A 25222-nucleotide genomic window follows, 5' to 3' on the forward strand; every position below is an offset into this window, starting at 1 on the left:
TACTTGTACATTTCTATCCTATTTATTTTGTTTTGTTGGTATGTTTGGTTCTGTTCTCTGTCTCCCCCTTTTAGACTGTGAGCCCACTGTTGGGTAGGGACTGTCTCTATGTGTTGCCAGTTTGTACTTCCCAAGCGCTTAGTACAGTGCTCTGCACATAGTAAGTGCTCAATAAATACGATTGATTGATTGATTGATTGATTGATCACTAAATCCTGTTGGTCCCACCTTCAGAACATCGCTAAAATCTGCCTTTTCCTCTCCATCCCAACTGTTACCGTGTTAATACAGTCAGTCATCCTATGCCACCTGGATTATTGTGTCAGCCTCCTTGATGACCTCTCAGACTTCTACCTCTCCCGGTCCAGTCCATACATCACTCGACTCTCTGGATTATTTTTCTACGAAAACATTCAGGACATATCATCCCACTCAGAAAACTCCAGTGCTTGCCCATCCAATCAATCAATCAATCGTATTTATTGAGTGCTTACTGTGTGCAGAGCACTGTACTAAGCGCTTGGGAAATACAAGTTGGCAAGTTGGCCACCTCTGCATCATTAAAAAAACTGCTCATGATTGGTTTTGAAGCACTCTATCACGTTGATCCCTCCTACCTCACCTTACTACTCGCTCTTTCCCCCCTCTCAGCCCCACAGCACTTATACACATGTCTATAATTTATATTAATGTCTGTCACATTCATTCATTCACTCATTTATTGAGCGCTTACTGTATGCAGAGCACTGTACTAAGCACTTGGGAAATACAAGTTGGCAAGTTGGCCATCTCTGCATCATTAAAAAAAACTGCTCATGATTGGCTTTGAAGCACTCTATCACGTTGATCCCTCCTACCTCACCTTGCTACTCGCTCTTTCCCCCCTCCTAGCCCCACAGCACTTATACACATATCTATAATTTATATTAATGTCTGTCACATTCATTCATTCAATCATTTATTGAGCGCTTACTGTGTGCAGAGCACTGTACTAAGCGCTTGGGAAATACAAGTTGGCAAGTTGGCCATCTCTGCATCATTAAAAAAAAACTGCTCACGATGGGCTTTGAAGCACTCTATCACGTTGATCCCTCCTACCTCACCTTGCTACTCGCTCTTTCCCCCCTCCCAGCCCCACAGCACTTATACACATATCTATAATTTATATTAATGTCTGTCGCATTCATTCATTCAATCATTTATTGAGTGCTTAGAGCAGAGCACTGTACTAAGCGCTTGGGAAGTACAAATCAGCAACATAAAGAGATGGGCTCACAGTCCCTCTAGACTGTAAGGTTGTTATGGGCAAGGAATGTGTCTATTATTGTACTGTACCTCCCAAGCAGTGCTGTACACACAGTAAGTGCTCAATAAATACGATTGAATGAATGAATGAATTACCTTGTATCTGCCCTAGCGCTTCGAACAGTTCCTGCCTCATAGTAAGTACTTAGCAAATGCCATAAAGAAAACCAACAACTAGGCAAGCACTCTGGTGGATGGGAGTGATTTCTCCAGACATTTTTCCTGCAGCCCAGTGGATTTCCCCCGCTGATAGACATAATTAGAAAGTGAGGCCTCTGACTCAGACTCTGAACCAACCCAGTCTGGCGGTAATGAATTCTCCCAGGGCCCCCAAAAGACAAAAGGGACTTTTCTTTCCTTCATGATTTGATGGCTTACAGGCAGACAAAGGAATAGTTCTCTTGCTTCAAAGATAAACAACATCACCCTGGGGTCACTGATTCATTCATTCATTCATTCATTCATTCAATCATGTTTATTGAGCGCTTACTGTGTGCAGAGCACTGGACTAAGGGCTTGGGAAGGACACGTCGGCAACATAGAAAGACGGTTCCTACCATCATCATCATCAATCGTATTTATTGAGCGCTTACTGTGTGCAGAGCACCCCACAACAGGCTCACAGTCTAGAAGGGGGAGACAGACAACAGAACAAAACACGGAGACAGGTGTCAAAATCGTCAGAACAAATAGAATTATAGCTCTATGCACATCATTAACAAAATAAATAGAATAGGAAATATGGACAAGTAAAATAAATAGAATAGTAACTCTGTACAAATATATACAAGTAATGATGGCATTTATAGGATATGTAGGCTCTCCTGTCCATCCTCTTTTCTCTGATAGGAGCAACCTCCTACTCCAATCAGTGTTATGTATTGAGTTCTTCCTGTGCACAGAGCACTGTACTATGCGCTTAGGAAGGTGCGGTACGATAGAGTTGGTAGACGCCACCCCTGCCCGCAAGGAGTCGTCAGCAGTTTTGGTGCTCCGTACCTTCCGTGGGTGTTTTAGGATAATAATAATAATAATAATAATGTTGGTATTTGTTAAGCGCTTACTATGTGCAAAGCACTGTTCTAAGCACTGGGGTAGGTACACGGTAATCAAGTTGTCCCACGAGGGGCTTAATCAGGTTGTCCCACGAGGGGCTCACAGTCTTCATCCCCATTTTACAGATGAGGGAACTGAGGCCCAGAGAAGTGACTTGCCCAACGTCACACAGCTGACAAGTGGCGGAGCCGGGATTTGAACCCGCGACCTCTGACTCCAAAGTCACACAGCTGACAAGTGGCAGAGCCGGGATTTGAACCCATGACCTCTGACTCCAAAGCCCGGGCTTTTTCCACTGAGCCACGCTGCTTCAAGGAGAATTGTCCTACTTCTGGCTCCTCTTTCCCTCATTCAGTCATTCAGTCATATTTATTGAGCGCTTACCTAACCCTGCCTCCAAAAGAAGTCTAAATGTTTCTTTTCAAACAATACAGACTTGAGTTTTCATTAGTTGAGTTTTAGTCGTTTCATTAGTTGAAGCAGCGTGGCTTAGTGGAAAGAGTACGGGCTTGCAAGTCAGAGGTCCTGGGTTCTAATTCCACCTCTGCCACTTGTCAGCTGTGTGACTTTGGGCAAGTCACTTAACTTCTCTGTGCCTCAGTTACCTCATCTCTAAAATGGGGATGAAGCCTGTGAGCCCCACGTGGGACAACCTGATTACCTTATATCTACCCCAGCGCTTAGAACAGTGCTTGGCATATAGTAAGCGTTTAACAAATGCCATCAGCATTATCATTATTATTAGTTTTCACCAAAAACATGAGAACAGAAAGGGATCTGCTGTGGCCAATAGGAAAAAGAGCTTATTTTTGATGCTTTCAAATGGGGAGAAGTCAAGTCACGGGGAAACATTATCCCTGCACTTGGATTTGCTCCTTTTTATTCACCCCTCCCTCATCCTCACAGCACTTATGTATGTATCCGTGATTTTTTTATTTATATTCATGTCTGTCTCCCCTTCTAGACTGTAAGCTCTTTGTGGGCAGGGAACGTGCCTACCAATTCTGCTATGTTGTATCCTCCCAAACACTTAGTACAGTGCTCTGCACACAGAAAGCTCTCAATGAATATGACTGATTGATTGAACGGAGCCCAAATAGGACCCTGGTGTCCTAACCCCCAGCCCTCTAATGAACACATGAATCTCCAAGGGGCAATGGTGTGAATCCTGGTGGATGGAGAAGTGGCCCAATTACCCTTGTAATTATTTTATGTCATCACTCCCACCATGGAATGGAAACTCCATGTGGGCAGCGAACAGGTCACTTTCTTTTTCTGAACTTCCAAGCACCTACTACAGTGCGACACATCAAGTGGGAACTCAATATATGCTGTTATTGCTGCTACCACTACTCCATTATATTTTAAATCAATCAGTGATATTTATTGAGCGCTTTCTGTGAGCAGGGCACTGTACTAAGCTCTTGGGAGAGTATGATATAACAATTAACAGACACATTCCCTGCCCACAATGAGCTTACAGTCTAGAGGGGGAGAGAGTCCAGTGCACTTCACTTTTCTGGGCCTCAGTTACTTCATCTGTAAAATGGAGATTTAGAGCGTGAGCCCTATGTGGAACAATGACTGCGTGCAACCTTAACTTGTATCTCCCCCAGCGCTCAGAACAGTGTTTGGCTCATAGTAAGGGCTTGGCAAGTACCATAATTAAAGTGTACAGCAGTCTGCACACAGTTAATGCCAGTGATTGATCGATACTGTTACTACTACTAATGATGGTATTTGTTCATTCATTCATTCAATCGTATTTATTGAGCGCTTACTGTGTGCAGAGCACTGTACTAAGCGCTTGGGAAGTCCAAGTTGGCAACATATAGAGACGGTCCCTACCCAACAGCGGGCTTACAGTCTAGAAGGGGGAGACAGACAACAAAACAAAACATATTAACAAAATAAAATGAATAGAATAAATATGTACAAATAAAATAAATAAATAAAAAGAGTAATAAATACGTACAAACATATATACATATATACAGGTGCTGTGGGGAGGGGAGGGAGGTAAGGCAGGGGGATGGGGAGAGGAAGGAGGGGGCTCAGCCTGGGAAGGCCTCCCCAGACTGAGCACTTACTATGTGCCAAGCAGTGTTCTAAGCGCTGAGGAGTGATACAAGATAATCAGGTGGTCCCATATGGGGTGCACATTCTTACTCCCCATTTTCCAGATGAGGTAACTGAGGCCCAGAGAAGTTAAGTGACTTGTCCAAAGTCACACAGCTGACAAGTGGCAGAGCTGGAATTCAAACCCACGACCTCTGACTCGCAAGCCCGGGCCCTTTCCACTGAGCCACACTGCTCTTATCTTTCTACTACTACCCCCCCAGACTGAGCCCCTTCCTTCCTCTCCCCCTCGTCCCCCTCTCCATCCCCCCCATCTTACCTCCTTCCCTTCCCCACAGCACCTGTATATATCTATATATGTTTGTACATATTTATTACTCTATTTATTTATTTATTTATTTTACTTGTACATATCTATTCTATTTATTTTATTTGGTTAGTATGTTTGGTTTTGTTCTCTGTCTCCCCCTTTTAGACTGTGAGCCCACTGTTGGGTAGGGACTGTCTCTATATGTTGCCAACTTGTACTTCCCAAGCGTTTAGTACAGTGCCCTGCACACAGTAAGTGCTCAATAAATACAATTGATTGATTGATTGATTGATCTAGCCCCTAATTGTAGATTTGTACAATTGTACAATTGTAGATTTTCCTCAGAAGCAGCTCTGTGCTAAAACCTCCAAGAAGGACATTCTTCGGTGATCACTCATTCTGTGTGGAACCTCTGAAAAGCACCAACCCGGCAGCAGCCCTGGCTAATCTGACACCACATTAAGTTTTTCCCACCTAATTTGCTCATGGCCCTGTCCCTGATACTTCCCTTGGGCAGTTGGCACAAAAAAACACAAACAAAAAACAGTATTGAAATGGACTTCTTCCATCTGCCTCTAGCCGACTGTTTGCCGGGGACTGTGACCAGGCTGAGGGAAATTACCCACATTTCAATTCACTCCGACTTCTAACAAGGAAAAAAATCCAGTGTAAATAGATGCAAATCGCCGTGCAAATTCACGCTGCAGACTTTATTAGTGTCGTATGTCAGAAGGTGAGGGAAAATTGTATTTCATTGTAATAAACGCACATTACGGAGAAGATTTCTGTAGAGTTTCTTGAGAAAAGATTTTTCACCTTGGGGAATTTCTCGGTAAATTAAAGCTTTCCATGAAGAGAGGATAGGCACAATAGCTCCCTCATATATATGTTCTTTATAATGTATTCATGTAGGATGATTTACCTATCTATGTGACTGTGAGGGGAGGGGAATACCCTTTACTTGCTCAAAAAAAAGGGCAGAACAAGAAAATCCCTGCATTTTTGTTAAAATGAATGGCTGTCATTTTTCATAAGGAGAGCGATTTCGAAGCGTGAAGAGATTAAAGGATGAAGTAAATCTTGTTAGGTTGTGGAGGCTCTAATTGAATTGGAATTCAGTACTTTGCAGAAGGGGCATGCTAACAGAATAAATAAAAGCATCAGTATGGTGGCACAAGGGAGGGGCCATCAGGGGAAGAGCACTAGACAAATTTGAATGATTAAATTCTAATAATAGTAATGATAACATTTGTTAAGCGTGTACTATGTGCAAAGTACTGTTCTAAGCGCTGGGGAGGATATAAGGTGATCAGGTTGTCCCACGTGGGACTCACAGTCTTGATCCCCATTTTACAGATGAGGTAACTGAGGCCCAGAGAAGTGAAGTGACTTGCCCAAAATCACACTGCTGACAAGTGGCAGAGCCGGGATTTGAACCCATGACCTCTAACTCCCAAGCCCAGGCTCTTTCCACGCTGCTTCTCTAATAATAATTCAGAATAATAAAAGTACTTATTAAGCACTTGCTATATACCAAGCACTGTCCTAAGCTCAGGGCACTGTCCTAAGCTCCCAAGTTAATCAGGCTGGACACAGTCCCTGTCCCACATGGGGCTTACAGTCTAAGTAAGAGGGAGATGGATTTAATCTTTTCTCTATAAAGTCCCTTCCCTCAAACCCCTAATTTGCAAAAACTTAATCTAATCACTCCCCGCATCCCCATGAAGCATATCAAATGTAAGAATGATCCTGTTCATTTTACAAATGGAGAAACTGAAGATCAAGGAGCTTGAGAGATGGCATCACCAATAGGATTCATCCATCTAGGCTGTTCACTAGGGGCAGGAAACGTGTCTGCTAATTCTACTATATTGAACTCTCTTTCTGCTGCATTGTACTTTCTCCAGCACTTAGTACAATGCTCTGCAAACAGTAAGCGCTCAATAAATGCGATTGAGTGAATGAATGAATTCTCCCAAGTACAGTGCTCTGCATATTCATTCATTCATTCAATCGTATTTATTGAGCACTTACTGTGTGCAGAGCACTGGACTAAGCGCTTGGGAAGTACAAGTCGGCAACATGAGAGATGGTCCCTACCCAACAACGGGCTCACAGACTAGAAGGGGGAGACAGACAACAAAACAAAACATGTAGACAGGTGTCAAAATCATTAGAACCAATAGAATTAAAGCTATATGCACATCATTAACAAAATAAATAGAAAAGTAAATATGTACAAGTAAAATAGAGTAATAAATCTGTACAAATATATACAAGTGCTGTGGGGAGGGGAAGGAGTGCTCAATAAATACCAGTCATTGATTGAGCAAGTAAGTGCCTCCTCTGGGCACAGCACTGTACTAAGCCCTTGAGAGAGTATGATATTCATTCATTCAATCGTATTTATTGAGCGCTTACTGTGTGCAGAGCACTGTACTAAGCACTTGGGAAGTACAAGTTGGCAGCATATAAAGATGGTCCCTACCCAACAACAGGCTCACAGTCTAGAACAAAACAAAACATGTGGACAGGTGTCAAGTCGTCAGAACAAATAGAATTGACGCTAGATGCACATCATTAACAACGATATGGCTATACCCCAGTTAGAATTCTTAGTTAATTCCATGAACCAGAGGCATTAAGAGCAGTGATGCTAAGGGATGTCTACTTTCCCACAGGAACTCTTACAAAATGCATCCAGGTATCCCAAGATTCAACAAATGGACCATAATTACATAAATATACTTTAAAATGGATAAAACATCCATGATCAAATCACAAGGTAAATGTGTAGCAAAAATAATGATTCATAGTAATAGCTGTGTTCTTTTATTAAGCACTTAATACGTGCCACCCACTGAAACAAACGCAGGGGTAGAGACACTCAGATGAGACACAGTCCCTGCTCCAAAAACGAGCCATCAGACATGAATTCTGTATAATCTCCCGGCCAACTTTCCAGTCTCCCCCTCCTCCTGCCCCATCATCGACTCTCATCCTTCCCAGGCATATGACAAGAGAAGCTCTCCATCCTCCTTTCAAAATCTCCCCCCTCCACTTGCCTTCTGACCCTATCCCTTCACACCTCATTAAAACACTCTCCCCTCAACTTCTCCCCTCCCTTCCCTCCATCTTCAATCATCCACTCTTCAGTGGCTCCTTCCCAGCTGCTGTCAAAATTGCTCATGTCTCCCTTCCCTAAAAAAAACCCTCCCTCCCCTACTTTGACACTACGGACCTCTCGCTTCTCTTAGAAAGACTATCCAACCTTGGCCTCACTGACACTGTCCTCTCCTGCTTCTCGTCCTAACTCTCTGGCCTCTCCTTCTCAGTCTCTTTCGATCAATCAATCAATCAATCGTATTTATTGAGCGCTTACTGTGTGCAGAGCACTGTACTAGACGCTTGGGAAGTACAAGCTGGCAACGTATAGAGACAGTCCCTACCCCACAGTGGGCTCACAGTCTAGAAGGGGGAGACAGAGAACAAAACCAAACATACTAACAAAATAAAATAAATAGCATTTCGATGACTCCTCCTCTGCCTCCCACCCTTTAACTGTGGGAGTCCCTCAGACATCAGTTCTGGGTTCATTCATTCATTCGTTCATTCAGTCGTATTTATTGAGCACTTACTGTGTGCAAAGCACTGTACTAAGCGCTTGGGAAGTGCAAGTTGGCAACATCTAGAGACGGTCCCTACCCAACAACGGGCTCACAGTCTAGAAGGGGGAGACAGACAACAAAACAAAACATGTGGACAGGTGTCAAGTCATCAGAAAAAATAGAAGTAAAGCTAGATGTGCATCATTAACAAAATAAATAGAATAGTAAATATGTACAAGTAAAATAAATAGAGTAATAAATCTGTACAAACATATATACAGGTGCTGAGGGGACGGGAAGGAGGTAGGGTGGGGGGGATGGGGAGGAGGAGAGGAAAGAGGGGGCTCAGTCTGGGAAGGCCTCCTGGAGGATGTGAGCTCTCAGTAGGGCTTTGAAGGGAGGAAGAGAGCTAGCTTGGCGGATGGGCAGAGGGAGGGCATTCCGGGCCAGGGGGAGGATGTGGGCCGGGGTTTGACGGCAGGACAGGCTATTCTCTTCTATTCTCCATCTACACCCACTCCCTTGGAGAATGCAGTTGCTCTTATGGCTTCGACTGCCATCTTTACAAGGATGATTCCTTTACCTCTCCAGCCCTGACCTCTCTCCACCTCTGCCATCTCACATCTTCGCCCATCTTTAGGACATCTCTATAATAATGTTGGCATTTGCAAGCGCTTACTATGTGCCAGGCACTTTTCTAAGTGCTGGGGTAGATACAAGGTAATTAGGTTGTCCCACACAGGGTTCACAGTCTTAATCCCCATTTTATAGATTAGGTAACTGAGGCACAGAGAAGTCATGTGACTTGCCCAAAGTCACACAGATAAGTGGAGCCGGGATTAGAACCCACGACCTCTGACTTCCAAACTCGTGCTCTTTCTGCTAACCTCAGTCACCTCACACCTAGTATGTCCAAAGCAGGACTTCTCATCAGCCCACCCAAATCCTCTCCACCCTGCAATTATCCCATCACTGCAGACAACACCACTATCCTCCCTGTCTCACAAGCACACAGCCTTGGCATTCTCCTCTGTTCCGCGCTCTCATTCAACCCGCATATTCAGTCAGTCGCTAAATTCTGTTGGTTCTACCTTCACAACATTTGTAGATTCTTCCCCATCTTCTGCATCCAAACTGCTACTACTCTGAGGCAGGCACTTGTCAGATCCAATCTTGTTTATTGCATCAACTTTCATTCATTCATTCAATCATCATCATCATCATCAATCATATTTATTGAGCGCTTACTGTGTGCAGAGCACTGTACTAAGTGCTTGGAAAATACAAGTTGGCAACATATAGAGACGGTCAGTCAATCAATCGATCATATTTATTGAGCGCTTACTGTGTGCAGAGCACTGTACTAAGCGCTTGGGAAGTACAAATTGGCAACATAGAGAGACAGTCCCTACCCAACGGTGGGCTCACAGTCTAAACGGGGGAGACAGAGAACAAAACCAAACATACTAACAAAATAAAATAAATAGAATAGATATGTACAAGTAAAATAAATAAATAAATAGAGTAATAAATATGTACAAACATATATACATATATACAGGTGCTGTGGGGAAGGGAAGGAGGTAAGATGGGGGGGATGGAGAGGGAGACGAGGGGGAGAGGAAGGAAGGGGCTCAGTCTGGGAAGGCCTTCTGGAGGAGGTGAGCTCTCAGTAGGGCCTTGAAGGGAGGAAGAGAGCTAGCTTGGCGGATGGGCAGAGGGAGAGCATTCCAGGCCCGGGGGATGACGTGGGCCGGGGGTCGATGGCGGGACAGGCAACAGTGGGCTCACAGTCTAAACGGGGGAGACAAAGAAGAAAACCAAACATACTAACAAAATAAAATGAATAGAATAGATATGTACAAGTAAAATAAATAAATAAATAAACAGAGTAATAACTATGTAGAAACATATATACATATATACAGGTGCTGTGGGGAAGGGAAGGAGGTAAGATGGGGGGGGATGGAGAGGGGGACGAGGGGGAGAGGAAGAAAGGGGAAGGAAGGGTCCCTACCCAACAGTGGGCTCACAGTCTAGAAGGGGGAGACAGACAACAAAACAAAACATATTAACGAAATAAAATAAATAGAATAGTAAATATGTACAAGTAAAATAAATCGAGTAATAAATCTGTACAAACATATTTACAGGTGCTGTGGGGAGGGGAAGGAAGTAGGGTGGGGGGGATGGGGAGGAGGAGAGGAAGGAGGAGGCTCCTCCAGTCTCTTCCCTCTCCAATCCATACTTCATACTGCTGCCCAGATCGTTTTTATAAAAAATTGTTCTGCACACAATTCCTCAAAAACCTCCAGTGTTTATCCATCCATCTCCATGATAGCTTTAAAGCACTCCATCAATTCTCTTCCTCAGGCCTCTCCTCAACCCTCTATCATCCCAACCCAGTCCAAACACTTCTCTTCTCTTATGCCAACGTACTCACTGGGCCTCCTCTCATCTCTCTCCCTGTTGACACCTTGCTAAAGCCCTGAATGCTGCTTCAGTTCACAAGTACTAGAGTTGGCTGATGACAATAATAATTGTGATGATCAAAATGATGATAATAAAATCATTGTGCTATTTGTTAAGCACTGCTATGTGTCAAGCACTGTACTAAGCTTCGGATAGGGAAGCAGCATGGCCTAGACGATAACGCACAGGCCTGGGAGTTGAAGGACCTGGGTTCTAATCCCAGCTCCGCCATTTGCTGCTGTGTGACCTCAATCAATCAATCCATCAATCGTATTTATTGAGCGCTTACTGTGTGCAGAGCACTGTACTAAACGCTTGGGAAGTACAAGTTGGCAACGTATAGAGACGGTCCCTACCCAACAGTGGGCTCACAGTCTAGAAGAAACCTCGGGAAAGTTGCTTCATTTCTCTGTGCCTCAGTTACCTCATCTGTAAAGTGGGGATTAAGACTATGAGTCCAGTGTGGGACAGGGACTGTGTCCAACCCAGTTATTTTATATCTACCCCAGCACTTAATACAGCGCCTGGCATATAGTCAGCACTTGTGAGCCCACTGTTGGGTAGAGACTGTCTCTATATGTTGCCAACTTGTACTTCCCAAGCACTTAGTACAGTGCTCTGCACACAGTAAGTGCTCAATAAATACAATTGATTGATTGATTGATTAACAAATACCGCAATTATTATACAAGATAATCAGGTTCCTTGTGGGGCTCACAGTTTAAGTGGGAGGGAGACTTAGGTATCAAATCACCATTTTGCAGATAAGGGAACTGAGGCACAGAGAAGCAAAGTTATTTTCCCGAGGCAGAGTCAGGATAAGAACCCAGGTCCTCTGTCTCCTAGGCCCGTGCACTTTCCACTCTTTCTCCTAGGCCACGCTGCTTCTCACATAACCATTTAATTGAGCAACCGCTTTCTCCGAGTAGCCTGCCAGGGTGTGCCGCCCAAAGGTGCCATGCAGAAATATGGGACTCCCATAAAAAGAATGTGGAAGCAAAAGATACTCCGTCTTGAGGTTGGAAGGCGGTTGAACTCCATCTTCGATTTACTGACTCAATAAATGAGCCCGTTCAGTTCAAATTCCAGAGACTCCGGGAGGGGAGAGCTGAAGGCTGCCCACCTTCAGTCAATCAATCATTGGGATTTATGGAACACAAACTGTGTGCAGAGCACTGGGCTAAGCACTTGGCAGACACATTCAGAACAGTAACAGAATTGGCAGACACATTCCCTGCCCACAACGAGCTTACGTGGAAACGTTTAACAATCTTCCTTATTGCAACCTCAGCCAGGATCACATCGGCCAACGGATATAATTTTGCTTTAATGCCTGTTGGGAGCGAGAGAGGGAGGGAAGTTTACTTGGTCTAGCAGGGGAAACTCTGCCTGACCAACAAGTCCTCAGGGAAATTGCTTGTACGTTACACATCTTAAATTAAAATAGCCTTTTGGGCTACATCCTCAGCTTGGCCTCGAGGAAAAAACCCGGGCCTGAGAATCAGAAGGACCTAGGTTCTAGTCCCAGTTCAGCCACTTGCCTGCTGTGTGACTTTGGGCAAGTCATTTCACTTCTCTGTGCCGCAGTCACCTCATCTGGGAAAACATTAAGATTGGGAGTCCCACATTTCTCGCCTGTCCCGCCATCGACCCCTGGCCCACGTCATCCCCTGGGCCTGGAATGCCCTCCCTCTGCCCATCCACCAAGCTAGCTCTCTTCCTCCCTTCAAGGCCCTGCTGAGAGCTCACCTCCTCCAGGAGGCCTTCCCAGACTGAGCCCCTTCCTTCCTCTCCCCCTCGTCCCCCTCTCCATCCCCCCCATCTTACCTCCTTCCCTTCCCCACAGCACCTGTATATATGTATATATGTTTGTACATATTTATTACTCTATTTATTTATTTATTTATCTTGTACATATCTATTCTATTTATTTTATTTTGTCAGTATGTTTGGTTTTGTTCTCTGTCTCCCCCTTCTAGACTGTGAGCCCGCTGTTGGGTAGGGACTGTCTCTATGTGTTGCCGACTTGTACTTCCCAAGCGCTTAGTACAGTGCTCTGCACACAGTAAGCGCTCAATAAATACGATTGATTGATTGATCTACTCCAGCATTTAGAACAGTTTAGAACACATAGTAAGCGCTTAATATATGCCACTTAAAAAAATGCAGGAGTACAGATTCGTTATTTCTACAACAAGGACCTGGAGCCTGCCTGTTCCCCTGGATTCCCTATCCAAACTTATTCATTCCTTCATTCATTCCAGCTCTGCCACTTGTCAGCTGTGTGACTTTGGGCAAGTCACTTAACTTCTCTGGGTCTCAGTTCCCTCATCTGTAAAATGGGGATTAAGACTGTGAGCCCCACGTGGGCAACCTCATCACCTTGTAACCTCCCCAGCGCTTAGAACAGTGCTTTACACATAGTGAGTGCTTAATAAATGCTATCATTATTATTCAGTTGTACTTATTGAGTGCTTACTATGTGCAGAGCACTGTACGAAGCACTTGGAAAGCACAGTTCAGCAACAAGTAGAGACAATCCCTGACCACAACAGGCTCATAGTCTTGAAGGGAGGAGACAGGCGTCAGAACAAGTAAAGAGGCAACAAATAAACAGGCAACATCACCAACATCAGTCAATCAATCAATCAATCAATCGCATTTACTGGGCGCTTACTGTGTGCAGAGCACTGTACTGAATGCTTGAGAGAGTATAATATCAATCAATCAATCGTATTTATTGAGTGCTTACTGTGTGCAGAGCACTGGACTAAGTGCTTGGGAAGTCCAAGTTGGCAACATATAGAGACAGTCCCTACCCAACAGTGGGCTCACAGTCTAGAAGGGGGAGACAGAGAACAAAACCAAACATATTAACAAAATAAAATAAATAGAATAGATATGTACAAGTAAAATAAATAGAGTAATAAATATGTACAAACATATATACATATATATAGGTGCTGTGGGGAAGGGAAGGAGGTAAGACGGGAGGGATGGAGAGGGGGTGGGGGGAGAGGAAGGAGAGGGGTCAGTCTGGGAAGGCCTCCTGGAGGAGGTGAGCTCTCAGTAGGGCCTTCCCATCCACAACCACCACTGTCATCCCCTTTCCATTCCTTTTCTCTCGTCTTCTTTAACTAGGGAATGAGGGCAGTCAATGTATCTACCCACTCAGTTATATTGGTACATTTTACTCTCACGTGTGCTTAGTACAGTGCTCTGTACACAGTGAGCACTCAATAAATACATTTGATTGACTGACAGTACAACCTTGCCGTAGGTTTGAACCCCTTTACACAGTGATTTTTTATTAGTCTTCCCATCTGAGAAGGGAAAGGATCAAAATCGACATCCTTGGCTACTTGCCCAGTACAGAGCATCATTCCCTGATGCAAGCAAGTGGCTATTTTCAAAGGAGTTAAAGGTCACAGTGACCCAGGAATCCCTCTTTCAATCCGCAGACGGGCCAGCAACTCAACCCAGCTTCCATCAGCTCACCAAAATGTTATCCTTCCCTCCCAGCAATGGCTGGATCTAGGATAAAATCTCCTGAAAATTGTTCAAAACTAGTTGGGAAAGAAAGTTGCCGTCTAAACGTGGGTCGTTCCTTCGATTATTAATCATAAAGGGCCTGGGAGTCCAAAGGTCATGGGTTTTAATCCCGGCTCCACCCCTTGTTTGCTGTGTGACCTTGGGTAACTCACTTCACTTCTCTGGGCCTCTGTTACCTCATCCGTAAAATGGGGATTGAGACTGTGAACCCCTGGTGCGACAGGGACTGTTTCCAACCCGATTTGCTTATATCCACCCCATCACTTAGTACAATGCCTGGCACAGAGTAGGCACTTCACAATATCATAATTATTATTATTCTTTTTTTTCCCCTTGGTATTTGTTCAGAGCTTACTATGTGCCAGGCACTGTACTAAATGCTGGGATATATACAAGCTAATCAGGTTGGACACAGTCCATGTCCCACATGGGGCTCACAGTCTTCGTCCCCAATTTTCAGAGGAGGAACCTGAAGCGTGGGGAAGTGAGGTGACTTGCCCAACGTCACACAGCAGACAAGTGGCGGAGCCAGGATTAGAACCCATGTCCTAGAGAAACAAAGTGGCTCAGTGGAAAGAGCACGGGCTTTGGTGCTCTGCCAATTGCCAACTGTGTGACTTTGGGCAAGTCACTTCACTTCTCTGTGCCTCAGTTACTTCATCTGTAAAATGGGGATTAAGACTGTGAGCCCCACTATGGGACAACCTGATCACCTTGTAACCTCCCCAGCGCTTAGAACAATGCTTTGCACATAGTAAGCACTTAATAAATGCATTCAATCGTATCTATTGAGCGCTTACTGTGTGCAGAGCACTGGACTAAGCGCTTGGGAAGTCCAAGTTGGCAACATATAGAGACGGTCCCTACCCAACAGCGGGCTCACAGTCTAGAACGGGGTGACAGAGAACAAAACAAAACATAGTAACAAAATAAAATAAATAGAATAAATATGTACAAGTAAAATAAATATAGAGTAATAAATACGTACAAACATATGTACATTCATTCATTCATTCATTTAATCGTATTTATTGAGCACTTACTGTGTGCAGAGCACTGTACTAAGCACTTGGGAAGTACAAGTTGGCAACATATAGAGACAGTCCCTACCCAACAGTGGGCTCACAGTCTAGAAGGGGGAGACAGACAACAAAACATATTAACAAAATAAAATAAATAGAATAAATATGTACAAGTAAAATAAATAAATATAGAGTAATAACTACGTACAAACATATATACATTAATTCATTCATTCAATCGTATTTATTGAGTGCTTACTGTGTGCAGAGCACTGTACTAAGGGCTTGGGAAGTACAAGCTGGCAACATATAGAGACGGTCCCTACCCAACAGTGGGCTCACAGTCTAGAAGGGGAAGATAGACAACAAAACAAAACATATTAACAAAATAAAATAAATAGAATAAATATGTACAAGTAAAATAAATAAATATAGAGTAATAACTACGTACAAACATATATACATTCATTCATTCATTCAACCGTATTTATTGAGTGCTTACTGTGTGCAGAGCACTGTACTAAGCGCTTGGGAAGTACAAGTTGGCAACATACAGAGACAGTCCCTACCCACCAGCGGGCTCACAGCCTAGATGGGGGAGACAGACAACAAAACAAAACATATTAACAAAATAAAATAAATAGAAGAAATATGTACAAGTAAAATAAATAAATAAATAAAGTAATAAATGCGTACAAACATATATACATTCATTCATTCATTCAATCGTATTTATTGAGCACTGTACTAAACACTTGGGAAGTACAAGTTGGCAACATATAGAAATGGTCCTTACCCAACAGTGGGCTCACAGTCTAAAAGGGGGAGACAGAGAACAAAACCAAACATACTAACAAAATAAAATAAATAGAATAGATAGGTACAAGTAAAATAAATAGAGTAATAAATATGTACTAACATATATACATATATACAGGTGCTGTGGGGAGGGGAAGGAGGTAAGGTGGGGGGGAAGGGGAGAGGAAGGAGGGGGCTCAGTCTGGGAAGGCCTCCTGGAGGAGGTGAGCTCTCAGTAGGGCCATAATAATAAATGCCATAATTATTATTATTATCATTATTATTCTACCCCCCAGGCCCATGCTCCAGCCTCTAGGCCATCTTGCTTCACCTTCCGCTCCCCCCTACACACTCCCTGGTCAAACCCAGGAGTCCAGACTCCCCAGCTACATAGTCCAGCCAACAAGTAACTCTCAGCAGGAAGCCCTGCACACTGGTGGCTTTTCAGGCATGCGGGCTCTTTGATGATGGAAAATGAATAGGGGCTTTTCTAGACTGTGAGCCCACTGTTGGGTAGGGACTGTCTCTATATGTTGCCAGCTTGTACTTCCCAAGCGCTTAGTACAGTGCCCTGCACACAGTAAGCGCTCAATAAATACGATTGATTGATTGATTGAACTTGTTACCAAGGCCCCAGCCAGAGTCCGGCACAAGAACTCCCTTTCCTATGCCAGCCAAGAAGAGCTGCACCTCTGCCTTTTCTTATGGAAACAGAGGTCCCTCCTCCAGGAGCCCCCTCCTTCCTCTCCCCCTCCTCCCCCTCCCTTACCTCCTTCCCCTCCCCACAGCACCTGTATATATGTATATGTGTTTGCATGTATTTATTACTCTATTTATTGATTCATTTTATTTGTACCTATTTATTCTATTTATTTTATTTTGTTAATATGTTTGGTTTTGTTGTCTGTCTCCCCCTTCTAGACTGTGAGCCCCCTGTTGGGTAGGGACCGTCTCTAGATGCTGCCAGCTTGGACTTCCCAAGCGCTTAGTCCAGTGCTCTGCGCACAGTAAGCGCTCAATAAATACGATTGAATGACTGGGCTGATAGGTTGCCGGCAAATGGCCGTGGGGTTCGCCGGCTAGGGAAGCGGGCCCAGTGTGGCTCACGTTTGGAGGGCCAAGAGCACGGCCCTGGGGACAGTCAGGGGACAATCCCCAGGTCAGGGGCTGGAGGACCAGGCCTTCCAGCCCTGGGGACAGTGACTAAGCTGAAAAGAAGGAGATGGGGAGGACTAAATTCATTCATTCATTCATTCAATCGTACTTATTGAGCACTAACTGTGTGCAGAGCACCGTACTAAGCACTTGGGAAGTACAAATCAGCAACATATAGAGACAGTCCCTACCCAACAACGGGCTCGCAGTCTGGCAGGGCTCTGACCTGTGGGCTGGGCCTAGGAGTCTCTGGGTTATAATCCCCACGTTGCCACTTGTCTGCTGTGTGACCTTGGGGAAGTCACTTCACTTCTCTGGGCCTCAGTTACCTCAGCTGTAAAATGGGGATTAAAACTGTGAGCCCTCTGTGGAAAGGCTCTGAGAGAAAGAGCAGCAGCGTGGCTCAGTGGAAAGAGCCCAGGCTTTGGAGTCAGTGGTCGTGGGTTCAAATCCCGGCTCCGCCACTTGTCAGCTGTGTGACCTTGGGCAAGTCACTTAACTTCTCTGGGCCTCAGTTACCTCATCTGTAAAATGGGGGTTGACTGTGAGCCCCCCGTGGGACAACCTGATCACCCTGTATCCCCCAAGCGCTTAGAACAGTGCTTTGCACATAGTAAGCGCTTAACAAATACCATCATTATTATTATTATTAAAGCCAGCCTGATGCAGAGATCCGAAGAGCCTGCAATCGCTCCATTTCTGCATATATTCCCATCCGCAGCATGCGTCTCTATATGTATATTCAATAGTACTTTCAATTATTTATGCTGGTGTTTCTTCTTGGCATATTGAAACTCTTACCTTGTTTCTCAAACTGCCTCCATTATTTTGAGGCATTCATTAAGCAATTACTATGTGCCAGGCACTGTATTAAGCACTGAGGAAGATACAAGTTAATCGGGCTGGATATTGGCCATGTTCCATGTTCTACATGGGGCTCCCAGTCTTAATCCTCATTTTACAGATGAGATAACTGAGGCACAGAGAAATGAAGTGACTCACCCAAAGTTACAAAGAAGAAAAGTGGCAGAGCTGACATTCGTACCCAAGTTGTCTGACTTCAGGGCCCATGCTCTACCCCCTAGGCCACACTGTTTCTCTCAATCAACAGTATTTACTGAGCACTTACTGTGTACAGAGCACTGTACTAGACACTTGAGGGAGTACAATATAGCAGAGGTAGTAAACTTGTTCCCTGCCCACAGCAAACTTATTTTTGGAAAATTATTTGGTATGTCTTTCTTCCCCTTTATTCATTCATTCATATTTACTGAGCGCTTCTTGTGTGCAGAACACTGTACTAAGAGCTTGGAAAGCACAATTCAGCAATAAAGAGGGACAATCCCTGCCCACACCGGGCTTACGGCCTAGAAGGGAGAAGACAGACATCATCAAAACAAGTAACCAGGGATCAATATAAATAAATAAAATTATAGATATGTACATATATATATATATATGTAGACTGTGAGCCCATTGTTGGGTAGGGACTGTCTATATGTGTTGCCGACTTGTACTTCCCAAGCGCTTAGTACAGTGCTCTGCACACAGTAAGCGCTGAATAAATACGATTGATTGATTGATATATATATATACAAGTGCTGTGGGGCTTGGAGGGGAATTAGAGCAAAGCGAGTGAATCGGGGCGACGGGGAGGGGTGGCTTCTTGCTGGGCTCCCTAATGAGGTGAGCCTTTTGGAAGCCCAACAAGACTGGAATCAATCAATCAATAATCAATGGTATTTATTGAGCACTTATTATGTGCAGATCACTGTACTAAGTGTTTGGGAGAATATAATAGAATTAACAGACACGTTCTCTACCCGCGTTGAGTTTACAGATTAGAGGGGAGACAGATATTAATATGAATAAGGAATTTGTAATAAATAATTTAAAGATATGTATATAAGTGCTGTGGTGGGGGGGGGAGGGACAAATATTAAATATTCAAAGGATTTTTGCACCCCTGCCAATGCCCACTCCCCATAAACATGGATTATCAAAAATTGGCTCTGGTCTCACAGGGGTCAAAGGTTACCAGAGCCTCCTTGACCTTAGTGATGATGATGATGATGGTAATAATAATAACTGGGGTATTTGTTAAATGTTTATTATGTGCCAGACACTGTACTAAGCACTGAGATAGATTACAGCAGTGTTCTGCACACAGTAAGCGCTCAATAAATACGATTGAATGAATTCATTCATTCATTCAATCAATTGTATTTATTGAGCACTTACTGTGTGCAGAGCACTGTACTGAACGCTTGGGAAGTACAAGTTGGCAACATATAGAGATGGTCCCTACCCAACAGCGGGCTCACAGTCTAGAGGGGGGAGACAGACAACAAAACAAATCATATTAACAAAATAAAATAAGTAGAATAAATATGTACAAATAAAATAAATAAATAATAAAAATGATGGCATTTGTTAAACACTAACTATGTGCAAAGCACTGTTCTAAGCACTGGGGAAGCTACAAGGTGATCAGGTTGTCCCACGGGGGGCTCACAGTCAATCCCCATTTTACAGATGAGGCAACTGAGGCCCAGAGAAGTGAAGTGACTTACCCAAAGTCACACAGCTGACAACTGGTGGAGCCGGGATTTGAACACATGACCACTGACTCCAAAACCCGGGCTCTATCCACTGAGCCACATGGATACAATGAATACAATGAATACAATAATACAATGAATGAATACAATGAATACAAAGTCATTGGGTTGGACACAGTCCCTGTCCCAAATAGGGTTCATATTTTACAGATGAGGTAACTGAGGCTCAGAGAAGTTCATTCATTCATTCATTCAATCGTATTTATTGAGCGCTTACTGTGTGCAGAGCACTGTACTAAGCGCTTGGGAAGTACAATTTGACAGACAACAAAACAAGTAGACAAGTGTCAATAGAGAAGCAGAAGCAGTAGAGAAGCAGCATGGCTCAGTGGAAAGAGCCTGGGCTTTGGAGTCAGGGGTCATGGGTTCAAATCCCTGCTTTGACAATTGTCAGCTGTGTGACTTTGGGCAAGTCACTTCTCTGGGCCTCAGTTCCCTCAGCTATAAAATGGGGATTAAGACTGTGAGCCCCCCGTGGGACAACCTGATCACCTTGTAACCTCCCCAGCGCTTAGAACAGTGCTTTGCATCTAGTAAGTGTGACTTGCCCAAAGTCACACAGCAGGCAAGTGACAGAGCTGGGGATTAGAACCCAGGTCCTTCTGACTCCCAAGCTGGTGCTCTGTCCACCAGGCCACGTTGCTTCTCTAGTAAGGGAGTTCGCTAGTGTTTCTTTGGTGACCTCAAAGTGAGTGCAGCGTGGCTCAGTGGGAAGAGCCTGGGCTTTGGAGTTAGAGGTCAGGGGTTCAAATCCTGGCACCGCCAATTGTCAGCTGTGTGACTCTGGGCAAGTCACTTCACTTCTCTGTGCCTCAGTTCCCTCATCTGTAAAATGGGGATTAAGACTGTGAGCCCCCCGTGGGACAACCTGATCACCTTGTGACCTCCCCAGTGCTTAGAACAGTGATTTAAGTGCTTAGTACAGTGCTCTGCACACAGTAAGCGCTCAATAAATACGATTGATGATGAGTGCGAGGAGGCCTGGAGAGATTCGCCAGAGCGGGAACAGAGAAAAACCAGCAAGTCTCAGGATTCAGCCGGGCCAGGGCATCCCCACTGACCCAAAATTGGGACATTGGCTCTGCATGTGGGTGCCACTGAGGCCTGGGGGAACGGGCCCAGCCCAGGGAATCAGAAGAGCCAGGTTCTTCATTCATTCATTCATTCATTAAATCGTACTTATTGAGCGCTTACTGTGTGCAGAGCACTGTACTAAGCGCTTGGGAAGTCCAAGTTGGCAACATCTAGAGACGGTCCCTACCCAACAACGGGCTCACAGTCTAGAAGGGGGAGACAGACAACAAAACAAAACATGTGGACAGGTGTCAAGTCATCAGAACAGAATTAAAGCTAAATGCACATCATTAACAAAATAAATAGAAATAGTAAATATGTACAAGTAAAATAAATAGAGTAATACATCTGTACAAACATATATACAGGTGCTGTGGGAGGGGAAGGAGGTAGGGCAGGGGGGATGGGGAGGAGGAGAGGAAAAAGGGGGCTGAGTGTGGGAAGGCCTCCTGGAGGAGGGGAGCTCTCAGTAGGGCTTTGAAGGGAGGAAGAGAGCTAGCTTGGCGGATGTGTGCCAGTCATTCACAGAGAAGCAGCGTGGCTCAATGGAAAGAGCACAGGCTATGGAGTCAGAGGTCATGGGTTCAAATTCCGGCTCCACCACTTGTCAGCTGTGTGACTTTGGGCAAGTCACTTCACTTCTCCGGGCCTCAGTGACCTCATCTGTAAAATGGGGATGAAGACTGTGAGCCCCCCCGTGGGGCAACCTGATCACCTTGTAACCTCCCTAGCGCTTAGAACAGTGCTTTGCACATAGTAAGCGCTTAATAAATGCTATAAAAAAAAAAGTCACTTCACTTCTCCGGGCCTCAGTTACCTCATCTGTAAAATGGGGATTAAGACTGTGAGCCCCATGTGGGACAACCTGATCACCTTGTAACCTCCCCAGTGTTTAGAACAGTGCTTTGCACATAGTAAGCGCTTAATGAATGTCATCATCATCATTATTATTATTATTATTATTATTATTATTATCTAACCCATGCTTGGATCGAAGTAGTGTGGCCTAGTGAATAGAACATGGGCTTGGGAGTCTGAAGGATCTGGCTTCTAATCCTGGCTCTGCCCCTTGTCGGCAGTGTGACCTTGGACAAGTCACTTCACTTCTCTGTGCCTCAGGTTCCTCATCTGTAAAATGGGGATTAAGACTGGGACCCCCCCATATGGGACAGGGACTGTGTCCAACCCGATTATATATACCCCAATGCTTAACACAGTACCTGGCACAGATACCACAATTATCACTTCTCTGTGCCTCAGGTTCCTCATCTGTAAAATGGGGATTAAGACCGGGACCTCCCATATGGGACAGGGACTGTGTCCAACCCGATTATATTTGCCCCAATGCTTAGCACAGTACCTGGCACAAATACCACAATTATCACTACTATTATTACCCCAGTGCTTAGCCCAGTGTTTAGAGCGGAGTAAGCACCTAATAATCATTATTATTATTAGCCTGTGATCCTAATTTGAGATGGAGACTGTGTCTTATCTGATTGACTTTCACCTGCCCCAATAATTAGTTCAGTGCTTGGAACAAAGTAAGAACTTAACAAATATCACTATCATCATTATTATTATTATTGTTTCACCTGTTCCAGCGATGCTATCCACTCCTTCCTTTCTAGCTCTAGTAAGTATGATTAGAGAGAAATAATGTGGGCTAATGCAGAGTGGCCCAGTGGAAAGAGCCCAGGCTTTGGAGTCAGAGGTCATGGGTTCAAATCCTGGCTCTGCCACTTGTCATTCATTCAATCGTATTTATTGAGCGCTTACTGTGTGCAGAGCACTGTACTAAGAGCTTGGGAAGTACAAGTTGGCAACATACAGAGACGGTCCCTACCCAACAGTGGGTTCACAGTCTAGAAGACTTTGGGCAAGTCACTTAACTTCTCTGTGCCTCAGTTCCCTCATCTGTAAAATGGGGATGAAGACTGTGAGCCCCACGTGGGACAACCTGATCACCTTGTATCCCCCCAGCACTTAGAACAGTGCTTTGCACATAGTAAATGCTTAACAAATACCATCATTATTATTATTATTAATGGAAGGAGAATGGGCCATGGGAGTCAGAAGACATGGGTTCTAAACCCAGCCCCACGACTTCCATGATCTGCGACCTTGGGCAAGTCTGCTAACTTTTCTGTCCTTCAGTTTCTTCATTTGTGAAAATGGGAGTGAAATTCACATTCTCCCTCCTTCTAGATTGGGTTAGGAATCGGGGCTGTACAGAATAAAGAAGTTACACATTTCCTGGCCACAAGGAAAATGCACTTGAACAGGGGAGACTGAGATAAAAAAATATTTACAACTAGGGCAGTGCTGAGGATGGTTTTAAATCAGTCCCTAAATGCTTGAGTTGGCCGATGGAATTATATGGCTCAGAGATGCTGGGAGATCAATCAGGGAAATTTTGATTCTCCCCCTTCTAGACTGTGAGCCCACTGTTGGGTAGGGACTGTCTCTATATGTTTCCAACTTGTACTTCCCAAGCACTTAGTACAGTGCTCTGCACACAGTAAGCGCTCAATAAATACGATTGATTGATTGATTGATTGATTGAGGAGGTGGGATTTTGGGAGGGTTTTGATCTGCTGGATCCGGGCAAGGCACGGAGAAGCAGCAGGGCAGTGAATACAGCACAGCCCTGGAAGTCAGGAAGGACCTGGGTTCTAATCTCAGCTCTGCCACTTGTCTGCTGTGTGACCTTGGGCAAGTCACTTCACTGCTCTCTGTTCAGTTCCATCACCTGTAAAATAATGGTGGCATTTGTTAAGTGCTTACTATGTGCAAAGCACTGTTCTAAGCACTGGGGAGGATACAAGGTGATCAGGTTGTCCCACGTGGGGCTCACCATCTTAATCCCCATTTTACAGCCGAGGTAACTGAGGCACAGAGAATTTAAGTGACTTGCCCAAAGTCACACAGCTGACAAGTGGTGAAGCTGGGATTTGAACCCATGACCTCTGACTCCCAAGCCCATGCTCTTTCCACTGAGCCACACCCCTTCTTTATGGGGAGTAAGACTGTGAGCCCCACGTGGGACAACCTGATTACCTTGCATCTACCCCAGTGCTTATTACGTGCCTGGCACATAGTAAGAGCTTAACAAATACCATAAAAAAGCACAGAATTTCAATAGAGATGCAGCATTACTCAGTGGAAAGAGCCCAGGCTTTGGAGTCAAAGATCATGGGTTCAAATCCCGGCTCCGCCGCTTGTCAGCTGTGTGACTTTGGGCAAGTCACTTCACTTCTCTGGGCCTCAGTTCCCTCATCTATAAAATGGGGATGAAGACTGTGAACCCTGTGTCGGACAACCTGATCACCTTGTATCTACCCCAGCGCTTAGAACAGTGCTTGGCACATAGTAAGTGCTTAACAAATACCATCATTATTATTATTAATAAGAAGCAGAAAACATCTGACCGAGCTGACCCATGCTGGTTCCCAAACCCTCGAAAGACACTGTGCTTCTGTCCTACATCTCAGCCCCTTCTTGACCTTGAAACTTTGGTCTCTCTTCCAGGCCACGATTGGAATCGACTTCTTATCGAAGACCATGTACTTGGAAGACCGGACAGTGAGTGCCGGACCCGATCGAAAGGGGAGGAAGGCCCCTCCTACCCCGACTCGGAGGGAGGACTGTCCCCACGATGTCCCACATTCAAGCCTTGTCGAAGGGCCACTGGCCATGGGCAGAGGAACACAGGCTGCGTGGAAACCCAGACCTGGTGGTCTTCACTCAGTCCACCTCTGGGAGTTTCCGTCCCTGGAGGGCTGGGGAGGGATGGGGAGGTAGAGGCAGAGTCCTGCCCGGGCTGGAGACAAAATCTCAGTGGTGCTGAGGCAGCACGGGTTGCCATCCGGGTGGCTTCCTTCCCAAAACAAAGGAAGGGGTGACTGGGCCTATTTCCCGCACGCCACCAGGCCCGGTCTTCTAGACTGCGAGCCCACTGTTGGGTTGGGACCGCCAACTTGTACTTCCCAAGTGCTTAGTACAGTGCTCTGCACAGAGTAAGCGCTCAATAAATACGATTGAATGAATGAATGAATGAACCGAGACAGGGCGGCCTTTCTTATGAGAAGGCTTGGGCCTTGGGACTCTACCCCTTGTCCTGCCTCCAGTAGAGGCCGGATCCCAGCTGGATCCCGCCATTCCCCTGCT

General features: G+C 44.9%; 1 protein-coding gene across 1 annotated transcript in view; it reads left to right on the plus strand.

Annotated features, from left to right (window-relative positions):
* The window catches only part of RAB6B (RAB6B, member RAS oncogene family), a 199328-nt gene that overhangs the window by 143243 nt on the left and 30863 nt on the right, over nt 1-25222 (plus strand). The window contains exon 3 of the mRNA XM_038746275.1: nt 24584-24637. Coding sequence (XP_038602203.1) covers nt 24584-24637 — 54 coding nt within the window. The remainder of the gene's footprint in view (nt 1-24583; nt 24638-25222) is intronic.

This window comes from Tachyglossus aculeatus, chromosome 1, assembly GCF_015852505.1.
Source record: "Tachyglossus aculeatus isolate mTacAcu1 chromosome 1, mTacAcu1.pri, whole genome shotgun sequence".
NCBI lineage: Eukaryota > Metazoa > Chordata > Mammalia > Monotremata > Tachyglossidae > Tachyglossus > Tachyglossus aculeatus.